The sequence below is a fragment of the Oncorhynchus clarkii genome, chromosome 16 (genome assembly GCF_045791955.1).
Source record: "Oncorhynchus clarkii lewisi isolate Uvic-CL-2024 chromosome 16, UVic_Ocla_1.0, whole genome shotgun sequence".
NCBI classification, from domain to species: Eukaryota; Metazoa; Chordata; class Actinopteri; order Salmoniformes; family Salmonidae; genus Oncorhynchus; species Oncorhynchus clarkii.
The window spans coordinates 36580104-36593212 of NC_092162.1; the positions used below are offsets into that span (position 1 = coordinate 36580104).

Below are 13109 nucleotides of genomic sequence, written 5' to 3' on the forward strand. Positions count from 1 at the left end.
GCCCACTTCACTTATCTCTATTGAAAACAAATGGGTATTCCGTTGTTTCATCGCTCGATCGTGGATCTGGACGGTTAGTGGGGTGTTATTCACAGGATTTACTCCCGGGTTCTCATGCCCCTTACTAAAACATGTTGAGTGTTTTGAAACGTTTCTTGCCGATATTGTCGCATTGACTTTACAAAAGCGTTTCATAACGCTCGGGCAGAAACATGGTGAGCTGTTGCAATTTGGCAACGTATTCATGTCCCAGCTATATCCCCTGTAGCTCACGTTGTTGTTGAAAATGTTCCTGCCTTTGACCACATATATTATATTTATATTGTTATGACACTGTGCCTTTTCATGTAAAAAAAAAAAAGTGTTTACGCACATGGATTACTCTCTGCAGCTTTATCAATAAATCCTGCACCTATGAATCATCTCACCTCCCGTGCCTATAATATCTAGGCACTGTATTATTTTTTAAATTTCTCTCGACCTGATTTAGGTCTACAGCCTAAAGACACATAAATGAAGGATTAAGGGCTTGTAAATACGCATTTCACGGTAAGGTCTACCCGTTGCTTTCGGCGCATTTGACAAATACAACTTGATTTGAAATGTACCAATAAGTAAGGTCATAAGTCACCTTGGACCAATTAAACAGTCAACCCAGTCGTGTAGGCTATTGAAACCGAGCATTGGGCCTCTTTCTCTCCGATCCATCAACTTTCATTCAGTTTATCGCTGTGCGCCTTGCGGTTTCTGAAGTGTCTTCGGGAGGCGTGTTGGAGCAGAGTGTTAACAGCCCATTATTAATCACAAAGAGCAGAGCCATGCCCGAGACCTCACCCTGCTCTCCCCTGTATCGTGGCCGTGGATATTTTTACCCTCTCTCCAATTCCATGAATGGGGTGGAAACATACTGATGAAAGTGTACGAAGTGTAGCTTCCCACTGATTTGACTTCCCACGGTAGCCATCAAGCAACTGACAGAAGTGAACTCAATGACACAAGACTCGTTTGTTATAGCCCATATATCTACTTTTACTGTTCCTAATTAGATCAAATCAGATATAGCTTATTATATAATTAGATAAAGCTCCTTATGACTGCACCATAGAAGGAAAAATCTAATGCAGTGTACAGCACGTGTCCAGTGCAATACTCTTGTGCTACGTGGTTTTACTTCCTCATGCCGAGATTACTGTAACTCTTAGTTCAAAATTCTGCAGCTTGGTTTTTAACAGGCACCAGAAAATGTAACCATATGAAAACAAATTAAATTGTATTTGTCACATGCGCGCCGAATAGAACGGGTGTATACTTAACTGTGAAATGCTTGCTGACGAGCCCTTCCCAACTATGTATAGTTTAAAATTAATAATAATTAAAAAACAAAATACACAAGAATTGAGCTATATACAGGGAGTACCAGTACCAGGTAAATGTGCAGGGTATGAGGTATTTGAGGTAGATATGTACATGAAGGCAGGGAAAAGTGACTAGGCATCAGGAGATTAATAATAAGAGTGAAATAAAGAACAGAGTAGCAGCAGCATATGATGTGTGTGTGTGTGTGTGTATTTAAACACAACTATTTTAATTTCCCTACACTGGCCACCAGTCACTTTTAGAATAGATGTTAACATTTTAGTAATCATGTTCAAGGCTTGGTTTAGCCCCATCCTATATCTCAGATATTTTATCTCCCTGTGAGCCAGTACACAGCCTGAGATCCTCTGACAGGGCACTGTTGACCATTCCAAAGTCTAGGTTGACAATGACAGGAGACTGGGCATTTGCATTAGGGCCCCTAGACTTTGCAATTGTCTACCAGAGGAGATCAGGCTTGTGCCTATTTTTAAATATCTGCTGAATAAAACTTTTATAAAGATGCTTTTCATGTATGATTTCAATTCATGATTTTCAATTTATGATTTCAATTTATGTTTTTCATTCTCCTTCCTCCCGTCTTTGTTTCTTTGTTAGTACTTTTATCTAATTCTATTTTTTATGAGGTGAAGCATTTTGTTACTTGAATTGAAAAGGTATTATTCCTTGTTTTGATATATCATACTGTACAGGTATTTGCACATGGTGAGAAAAGGGGTGCCCTGGCGTTCCTGTAAGATCATGAACTGTTGGACTGGGGTCGTTAAACCCCCTAGTAACCCCACACAGCTGTCATTTCCTCTTCCCTCTACCCTTTCACAGCTGTGGAGAGATATACAGAGTGGGGGTGAAGGGAAGAAAGAGCAAAAGAAGAGGACAGAGAGAGAGTTGGGGGGTTGGGGATTTCCATGTTTAGACCTGGCCGGCTCCTCATACATAAACACTGCTGACTGGTCACAGGCAGTCAGAGTCCAACTGTATACAGGCTCTGTATACTCAGTCATGGAGAGGAATATGTGCTCAGCTCAGACTTCTGTACAGTTGGCTCAAAAAACGTAAGTATCATCTGTTCTCACTTTAAGTATGCCAGATCTAGAACAGTACACTGACTTGATTATTACTAATTGAAAGGTGCACCTCTCAACCAGTAACCTGGCTGCCCACTTAATTGTCAGTGAGACTCACCTGTTACCCATAGCAAGTCACAAAGTCAATGAGTGGAAGTTTGGTATCTTTTTAATTAAGAAATATTTTTTGAGGAGCAGGTCTTAACCAGAGGACTTTAACCCTGTGTGTGGTTGTTAGCTAGCCTGGTGCCAGTCTCTTTAGCTAACATTCCACTCCTTGTCATTGACAAGGAGACCAGCCTTTCTGTCATCTTCAAATATGAACATTCTATCATTACTGAGATTGAGGAGAACAGAGGAGCTGATCCTGATTCGATAACCCTCACAGCTATCCTCCAATCACAACGATTATCCAAATGTTTTACAATGGGTGGGCCTAATGCTGAATGCTGATTGATTAAAACCGCATTCCAGCCGGTGTCTATTCCACAAGTTACCACCGGCTAAATCTATGACGCTAAAATGCCTATTTACTCTGTTCCATCTGACTGTGCAATCCACTGTCTCATCAGCTATTTATAAACATGATCTCCACTATAAAAATCATCTAAACATTATCTCATGTTTATTTTAGACTAACATTTAGTTTTCAACATATTTGTATAAACTTTGCTGTCTGTCTCTCCAACATTTGCAACATTATTTCAATATTCAAATTCGATCTCCACTTGTACCATAGTAATGAACGAGTCTGGAATCGGGACGAGTGAGCACATGTTTTATGCCAGACAAAATCACACCTCATCAACTCATTGTTAGGGATGTATCCAAATGTCTATAGAAAACAGCTTAAACAAAGCAAATGAAGCTACTTTGCTGTTATTCTGGCTTTTTGACGTGACTGTAAATTAGCCGTAGTTGGCTATCTAGCAATCAAGAGATAAGAACGTTGCCAGCCTGTATGGCAATGGAACATCTCGAACGAACGACTGGGTCGCGTCCATAGATACAGAACAAAAAGACTGAACGACTGGGTTGCGTCTCTAGCAACTGAACCGATAGAATGAACGACCAGCCCTAGATTTGTGACGGGACTATATCTTTAGGACTATATCTTGTGGAAGGATGAAATAGTATGAATAAATTCATAAAATGTTTTTAATTAAAATATGTCAATCATTATTTGAATATGTTGGTAACCCGTTGTATAAAAGTGATAATGCCCTCGAAGCCAGTGTTTGGAGGATATATTGGCAACAATATATCCTCCAAACACTGGCTTCGAGGGCATCATCACTTAATTGGTACTGAATAACTATTTTTCACCACAGAACATGTTGGTACCTGGTTGCTAAGCAAACATTTTTTTTGTGTCAAAAATTGCTAGCTGTGAAGTCTAACTTCTCAAACTAAATACATACTGCAATTCCAATCACAAAACCTGGCTGGTTTGATTGTAAGCCTCAAAATACAATAACTTGCCTAGTTAACAGCTAAATGTTTGTTTTTGACTTTGTTATAATTATAATTCTATTTTCGAGGTTCCACATGTTTTCATGGAAAATATGAATGTTATTATTTCCATCGACCAATGAGCAATTCTGCCATAAACCCAGCTGCATATTGAACATTGACATTGCCTCAAGGCCAGTCTCTGTGGCAATGACATGGAGAGAGGCAAGAAGTGGAATGTTAGCTAAAAAAGACTTGTACCCAGACTAGTTGTTTGCCTCAGTAAATGGAAACCAATTTATAGCTTGACCCTAACCTTTTTTTCCACGGCCAAAGAGACAGCGGCTCCATGTATAGCTCGCCTGGCACACAATGAGAATGTGTGCATTATTTTAGTGCCTCTGGAGGTGAATGTCAGTTTAGAGTTTCACTGGGTCTGTCATAGTGTCAAGGACCTGGGCCAATATCCACGCTCTGAACTGGAGCCACAACATTCTGAGAGACTGTCCCGGAGAGGATATTTGACTATAAATAAATTATTCAGAAAAGGAGCAATAATTGACAGATTTATATACAGTGCCTTGCGAAAGTATTCGGCCCCCTTGAACTTTGCGACCTTTTGCCACATTTCAGGCTTCAAACATAAAGATATAAAACTGTATTTTTATGTGAAGAATCAACAACAAGTGGGACACAATCATGAAGTGGAACGACATTTATTGGATATTTCAAACTTTTTTAACAAATCAAAAACTGAAAAATTGGGCGTGCAAAATTATTCAGCCCCTTTACTTTCAGTGCAGCAAACTCTATCCAGAAGTTCAGTGAGGATCTCTGAATGATCCAATGTTGACCTAAATGACTAATGATGATAAATACAATCCACCTGTGTGTAATCAAGTCTCTGTATAAATGCACCTGCACTGTGATAGTCTCAGAGGTCCGTTAAAAGCGCAGAGAGCATCATGAAGAACAAGGAACACACCAGGCAGGTCCGAGATACTGTTGTGAAGAAGTTTAAAGCCGGATTTGGATACAAAAAGATTTCCCAAGCTTTAAACATCCCAAGGAGCACTGTGCAAGCGATAATATTGAAATGGAAGGAGTATCAGACCACTACAAATCTACCAAGACCTGGCCGTCCCTCTAAACTTTCAGCTCATACAAGGAGAAGACTGATCAGAGATGCAGCCAAGAGGCCCATGATCACTCTGGATGAACTGCAGAGATCTACAGCTGAGGTGGGAGACTCTGTCCATAGGACAACAATCAGTCGTATATTGCACAAATCTGGCTTTATGGAAGAGTGGCACGAAGAAAGTCATTTCTTAAAGATATCCATAAAAAGTGTTGTTTAAAGTTTGCCACAAGACACCTGGGAGACACACCAAACATGTGGAAGAAGGTGCTCTGGTCAGATTAAACCAAAATTGAACTTTTTGGCAACAATGCAAAACGTTATGTTTGGCGTAAAAGCAACACAGCTGAACATACCATCCCCACTGTCAAACATGGTGGTGGCAGCATCATGGTTTGGGCCTGCTTTTCTTCAGCAGGGACAGGGAAGATGGTTAAAATTGATGGGAAGATGGATGGAGCCAAATACAAGACCATTCTGGAAGAAAACCTGATGGAGTCTGCAAAAGACCTGAGACTGGGACGGAGATTTGTCTTCCAACAAGACAATGATCCAAAACATAAAGCAAAATCTACAATGGAATGGTTCAAAAATAAACATATCCAGGTGTTAGAATGGCCAAGTCAAAGTCCAGACCTGAATCCAATCGAGAATCTGTGGAAAGAACTGAAAACTGCTGTTCACAAATGCTCTCCATCCAACCTCACTGAGCTCGAGCTGTTTTGCAAGGAGGAATGGGAAAAAATGTCAGTCTCTCGATGTGCAAAACTGATAGAGACATACCCCAAGCGACTTACAGCTGTAACCGCAGCAAAAGGTGGCGCTACAAAGTATTAACTTAAGGGGGCTGAATAATTTTGCACGCCCAATTTTTCAGTTTTTGATTTGTTAAAAAAGTTTGAAATATCCAATAAATGTCATTCCACTTCACGATTGTGTCCCACTTGTTGTTGATTCTTCACAAAAAAATACAGTTTTATATCTTTATGTTTGAACCCTGAAATGTGGCAAAAGGTCGTAAAGTTCAAGGGGGCCGAATACTTTCGCAAGGCACTGTATACAAGTACAAGACAATATTTATAGTACACTAACCTGATACAGCATATCCTAATGAATTTGACCTTTGCCTCTTTTACGGAGGGTCACAGTGAGGTACATGTAGTCATTGCTGATTTTAGCATGTAAATCTTGGTGGGGCAAAACAACAATAATACTTGGGATGCTTGCCAGCAAAGCCACTACACAACACAATACTAAACAATACATTAATGGCACTATAACGGTGACAAACGGTGCCCACAAACTGTTAGATCCTACAAAAAGCTGTCCCAACATCTTACTACTGCTACACCTGGCTATCAGTGGAGCCTTGTCTGGCAGCGAAACAGTTCATTCAGCCTCATTTACTGCCAGGGTGAGGCACATGGGCTACTAACAGCATACTACACAACATACACTTAGTATTACTTTCTTAGCTACAGTATACATATCTCCCTGGCATATTATGTAATTTTTGCAGCAGCATACAAGACGTTTTTGGACTCACCTTGTTGTGCTGTGCTCACTTGAACAGGAAGGTGGCATGGCAGTCCTCCATGGGCAAATTTTGTCATCAAAGTCTGGCTTTCTCTGGATTTATGGTGCTTTCAAGACAACTGGGTTGAATCATGATGACATCATTGATCTTTAGGTCGTAGGTCTAGAAAGATGCCCGAGTTCCCGACTTACAATGACGGTTCAAAATGTAAATGCTGAAAATGTATTTCCCAGTCGAAGCTAGTTTTTTTTCCGGAATTCCCAGTTGTCTTGAACTCACTGAAGTCAAGTTTTTGCAGTTCTGAGTTAACAGTTGTTTTGAGTGCGGCCCAAATCATGCTTCATTGACAGCATGGCCAATGTTGAATGTTTATCATTTTAAACTTGGAAAATAGACACTTAATCCCAGAGTTGGGACACAGGGCCACTGCACTGAATAGCAGGCTAGTGATTTATTTGCTATGCTTGCAGTTAGCCATTGTCACTGATTCTTTCCAAACCACTCATTGTTCAATTTACGATTTCTACCCTGTTGTGTAATGTTTATGTCCAATGGCCGATGAGCACCGAAACATTTTATCTATCATATAATTTCTCTTCGTTATTTCTCTTCATACGACATGGATTAAAAAGGATTTGCCAGTAGATTGTCAACTTTATTTATTTATTTAGATTTTTTTTCTTAAATGTGCCGCTCTAAACAGGTGGGGCTCTACCCCACCTGCCTTGAATGACGGGTTGCCACCGCATGTAGTCCATCTGGCTGTAGACTATAGTGGCATGTCTATTAAATGACTGAGACCCATTCTGAGTCCTGTCAGCTGGGTATCCATGTGAACACCCAGGGAAGTGTCTAAAAGTAGTCTCACCCTGTCTACTCCCAGCAACCCAACACTGACTTAGCCACAGAGGGGTCACATCTCTGCCCTGTGTGGGATCAGATAGGTTGACAGTGTGTGCACAGTATGTAGACAGTGTGTGTCTTTTGTGTAAGTGTATTAGCATGTGTGTGTTTGTTTGCGCAGTAAACCTGGGACATCCAATGGACTTGATAAGCTGAATCGTTTGGAACAGCTAGAGCCAGAGGAGTCACTGGACAGTGAGGACCCCCGAGAATACTGCCATGGTCTGATATGGGTCTACTCAATCTGTCTTTCTCCTTACATATCTTGTTGTCCTATTCGCTCCTTTCCAGCATACACATAGTCTGTTTGTGTTGAGTACTGTGTTTACACAGTAAATACAGTAGTTGGAGGCCTTCCGTGGCCTGGTTTTAAATGCTAGTAAAACGAAATGCATGCTCTTCAACCGATTGCTGCCCGCACCCGCCCGACTAGCATCACTACTCTGGACAGTTCTGACTTAGAATATGTGGACAACTACAAATACCTAGGTGTCTGGTTAGACTGTAAACTCTCCTTCCAGACTCACATTAAGCATCGCCAATCCAAAATTAAATCTAGATTTGGCTTCCTTTTTTGCAACAAAGCCTCCTTCACTCATGCTGCCAAACATACCCTTGTAAAACTGACTATCCTACCGATCCATGACTTCGGCGATGTCATTTACAAAATAAAGCACCACTGCGACCTCTATGCTCTCGTTGGCTGGCCCTCACTACATATTTGTCGCCAAGCCCACTGGCTCCAGGTCATCTATAAGTCTTTGCTAGGTAATGCCCCGCCTTATCTCAGCACACTGGTCACCAGCAAAACCCACCTGTAGCACACGCTCCAGCAGGTATATTTCACTGGTCATCCCCAAAGCCAACACTTACTTTGGCCGCCTTTGGCGACTTTGGCCGCTTACTTTTTTTCTTCCAGTTCTCTGCTGCCAATGACTGGAACGAATTGCAAAAATCAAATATCTCCCTCTCTAACTTTAAGCATCAGCTGTCAGAGCAGCTTTCCGATCACTGTACCTGTACACAGCCAATCTGTAAATACCACACCCATCTACCTCATCCCCATATTGTTATTTATTCTCTTGCTCTTTTGCACCCCAGTATCTCTACTTGCACATCATCATCGGCACATCTATCGCTCCAGTGTTAATGCTAAATTTGTAATTATTTCGCCTCTATGGCCTTTTTACTGCCTTACCTCCCTATTCTTCTACATTTGCACACACTTTTCATAGATGTTTCTATTGTGTTATTGACTGTACGTTTGTTTATGTGTAACTCTGTGTTGTTGTTTTTGTCGCACTGCTTTGCTTTATCTTGGCCAGGTCGCAGTTGGAAATGAGAACTTGTTCTCAACTGGCCTACCTGGTTAAGTAAAGGTTAAATAAAATTTTAAAAAATAAAAAGTTGGAGTAATAACTATTTGCTATCATCCTGTATGTTTCAATAGGGGGGTACCACCCTGTTCACATTGGAGACACCTTCAACAGGAGATACCAGGTTCTGTCTAAGTTGGGCTGGGGATACTTCTCCACTGTATGGCTCTGCTTGGACCTCAGGTTCATTCACTATGTTGCTGTGTGAGGATTTACTCAAATATCTTCTTCTTGTCATATAGGAAAAGCTCTAGTGTGATTAAAACAGTCTCTGTATGTGCAGATTGGGCAGGCGAGTGGCCGTGAAGGTTTTGAAGAGTGGAGAAGGATTCACACAGGCTGGGCAAGACGAATTGACTATGCTACGCTGTGTGAGTCTCCCTTCTTGTCTCTCTTCATTTCTCTTTCTCTGCTTCCTCTATCACTTTCTCATCCTCACCCCTAACTCTTCTCTAAGGGCAATAGGGCATACATGAATAACACTTTTTGTTATTTATCTGTCACTACCACTTATTCACATCCACCCATGCTTTCATGGTTCATTATTTGTCTCCCTTGTCTCATACAGACCCAGCTCTCTCTATTTAAACAAGGGCTCGACCAGTATAGTCCGGACCCTGACTTTAACCTCTCTCACCCGCCTCTGCCCCTCTCCCCCTCAGGCCAGTGGTCCCACTGTTCGTCACCTCCAAAGCCGGAGGATAGTCCAATTGCTGGATGAGTTTAAGATAGCTGGGGTCAACGGGGTTCGTATCCTTTCTCAGACTGCATAGTCATGACATACACATACACACACAGACAAACCTGCAGCAACATTTGACACCGTAGGGAGCGTGTTTGGTTCCTTGACCTCCTGTGTGAAGATGTATGCCTAGTGCTGGAGCTGCTGGGACCAGACCTCCGCTGTTGGCAAGTCTGTTTTGGAAACCCAGGGCTATCGCTGTCTTGGGTCAAACAGGTCATTGCTCAGGTAAAAGAGTGACAGAGTTCATAGTATGAGATGAGTAGAAACATTTGGGCTGTCATTATCGAATCACTACACTAATGGATGCATCTTTAGTTTTATGCAGGAGTAGTTGGAGTTCACAGTGCCATCACTCTTTCCCTGTAGGTTCTTCAGGCATTGGACTACCTGCACACTCAATGTAAAATCATCCACACAGACATCAAGCCTGAGAATATACTGTTATGTTTGGAGGAGCAGAACCCAAAACAGACAGCAGGGGGCAGTGCCTGTCCATACCCTGGGAAAGATGCCAAGTCAAGGAGCACAGCAGGTAGTGTTCACTGTCCAGCTACAGGTGTTATAGAACTCTGTAAAGTCACATGACTGAATGGACCAGAAAATGAATCTGTTTACTGTACATCAAGGCTAGTATTCTGTTTCTATGTCACTTCAGATTGTCTGTGTCCAGTATGCTGTTGAAGTGTTTAAATCAGATCATAACCCTGTACTGTATGCTGTTTATCTCTTACTGTCTATTCAGAGAAGGACCTGGTCACTCCCATCAGTCTGAAGAAAATCACAGTAAAGATTGCTGACCTGGGAAGCTCCTGTTGGGTGGTGGGTATGATCAGTCAGTCAGCGATTGTGAAATGGCGTCCCCCATGCAATTACTACAAATGCCTCATTTACTAATTTCATGTTGTACATTGCTCTCTGTTACTCTTTTTTTTGTGTAGTCATTAGCACAGTAAACATGACCCAATTTTAGCTCCAAGAAGCAGCCAATTTCAAAACCCGCAAAAGTAGATTGTGCTGATTTATTGGTGCGTGGAACCATGTTGCACGCCATAGTTTATAAAAACTCAGTGGAAAGCGCTAAAACATTGACATCATATCGGAATTCCGACATCTTTATGAACCGTTGCCATTCGTATTCAGTAGTTGGCTACAGAATAAGAGTAACTAATGTGGGATACTGCCCTGGGGTCAGGACTTTATTTCACACGCTGCCTTTGCTCTGTGTGACATTCCAGTACAAACATTTCTGTGAAGAGATTCAGACCCGTCAGTACCGCTCACTAGAGGTTCTATTGGGCTCTGACTACGGCCCACCAGCAGACATCTGGAGTGTAGCCTGCATGGTAAGAGAGACAACCACCATACCACCAACACACCCGCAACAACACTTATAGTCTGCATCTGTTTACAGCTTCACTGAAGTAAAACCATGTTATCTCCGTCCTCCTCTGATTCACTTGCATCACTTAACTCTTGTGCCGTTCAGTTATCCTTCCAGTCTACCAGCACTCTTTACATCAAGACAAATTCACCCACTCCTTTAGCACTAAGCTTATAAGATAGATGCCACTACAGAATAGTTCCAGGCAATTCAATTCTTCTTCTTTTTATTCTAGGCTTTTGAGTTGGTCACTGGGGATTCATTATTTGAGCCCAAAGCTGGGAAGACCTTTTCTTTAGAGGAAGGTATGTCGATGTTAGGCATGACAAATATTGACATAGGATTCAATGGAGATAACATTGTGTCCACTTTGTGACTTTTGCATAATTGTTTATCCAGTGGGGTTTTGGTTCTGTTCCCTCCAGACCACATCGCTCACATAATAGAGCTCCTTGGTAAAGTCCCTGCAGCAGTAGCCTTGTCTGGCAAGTATTCCATGGAGTACTTCAATAGCAAAGGTGAGTGAAGGATTTGCTTTGAAAATCATCAATTGTTCCAAAGTAGACTTTTTGATGTAAATGTTGCAGATTCTCAGTATTTTATTTTATTTTTTATTTTTTTATTTTGTTGTTGTACTTTTACCCAATTTTCTCCCCAATTTCGTGATAACTTCAGTCTTGTCCCATCACTGCAACTCCCCTAAGGACTTGGGAGAGATGAAGGTCGAGAGATATGCGTCCTCTGAAACACAACCCTGCCAAGCCACACTGCTGTCCATACCCTGGGAAAGATGCCAAGTCAAAGAGCACAGCCGCACCAATGTGTCGGAGGAAACACCGTCCAGCTGGCAACCAAAGTCAACTTGCAGGCGCCCGGCCCGACACCTTGAGTCGCTATGGGTCACCTTGAGAGTGCAATGGGTCAAGGAAAACCTGGCTGGCCAAACCCTCCCCTAACCCGGACGACGCTGGGCCAGTTGTGTGCCGCCTCATGGATCTCCTGTGACACAGCCTAGGATCGAACCAGGATCTGTAGTGACACCTCACCTCGCCTTAGACCGCTGCGCCACTCGGGAGGCCCCCTTGCAGATGCTCATTTTGACAAATCATAGTGTACTTTTTTTGTAAAGTCAAACATACAAAAAATACATTTTCTTTCCAAGTCACAAAGCTTTCTTGTACTTACCTCCACTGTCTTTCCCCCTTTCTATTATGTGTTCTCCCAGGTGACATGCGTCATATCGGAGTGCTGCGGCCCTGGGGTCTATATGAGGTGTTGGTGGAGAAGTACCACTTCATGCTGAAGGAGGCCTCTCTGTTCTCTGACTTCCTGTTGCATATGTTGAACTTCCAGCCCTCCAGGAGGGCCAGTGCTGCCCAGTGTCTCCTGCACCCATGGCTTAGCTCCTGAACCCTGGCCCTGGAGCCAACTTGATACCAAGCTAGTAGATAAATGTGTTATATAAAAGTGTTATGCAGAGACAAACACAGTGGTGCTGAGTCACTAAGACTACGGGAAAGATATACAGTATACATTTTGCCAATTGGCTCGATGCCAATGTTCCGGGTGAAATGTACTATTTTATGTTCATTCATTAAGTAAGACTAGATTTGTCTCTTCTGATAAATGTATGGGGCATTTGATTATCTGTAGTGTAATGAATGTATGAAGTACAAACTTATATAAGTGTTGTGTGATTTACTGAAATCTAGTACTTGTGCTCAAGATTTTCCACAGCTGTGCTGCACAGTGCACTGCACCAATTGTACTACTGTATATTTGTAGTTCTTTTTTACAGCATACAATAAATCATGTTTTGCTAGAAATGTATTGTTTCCATTGTCTCTTTTGGGCTCACATCTGCATGCCTTCTCTTTTTCGTCTACTTGTAGTTTCCACAAGATGGTGGTAGGTACTTAGTGCAAGATGGCGTCGACAAAGATGGTCGCCTCGCTTCGAGTCCTTAGGAAACTGTGCAGTATTTTATTTTTTTATGTATTACATTGGTACCACAGGAAATCTTAAGTCTTATTACATACAGCCGGGAAGAACTATTGGATATAATAGTGACTTCAATTTACCAACATTACGATCCCAAAGCGGATCCTCTGTTTGGACCACCACCCAGGACAA

The 13109-nt window shown here is 42.0% G+C and overlaps 1 protein-coding gene across 3 annotated transcripts; it reads left to right on the forward strand.

Moving 5' to 3' along the window:
* The first annotated feature begins 2187 nt into the window (after window positions 1-2187).
* On the forward strand, window positions 2188-12802 carry LOC139367579 (SRSF protein kinase 3-like). Of its 3 annotated transcripts, none has more exons than XM_071105836.1 (12): window positions 2188-2432; window positions 7596-7696; window positions 8925-9033; window positions 9134-9221; window positions 9513-9600; window positions 9714-9820; window positions 9962-10127; window positions 10338-10414; window positions 10831-10938; window positions 11212-11281; window positions 11402-11494; window positions 11681-12802. In XM_071105836.1, the coding sequence occupies exons 1-12, from the start codon at window positions 2380-2382 to the stop codon at window positions 11719-11721; spliced, it is 1101 nt and encodes a 366-aa protein (XP_070961937.1). In that variant the 5' UTR covers window positions 2188-2379; the 3' UTR covers window positions 11722-12802. The 3 variants fall into 3 exon arrangements, with proteins under 3 accessions (XP_070961937.1, XP_070961936.1, XP_070961935.1); XM_071105835.1 differs by having other exon boundaries at window positions 2202-2432; window positions 12202-12802; XM_071105834.1 differs by having other exon boundaries at window positions 2208-2432; window positions 8925-9054; window positions 12202-12802.
* Window positions 12803-13109: the final 307 nt, after the last annotated feature.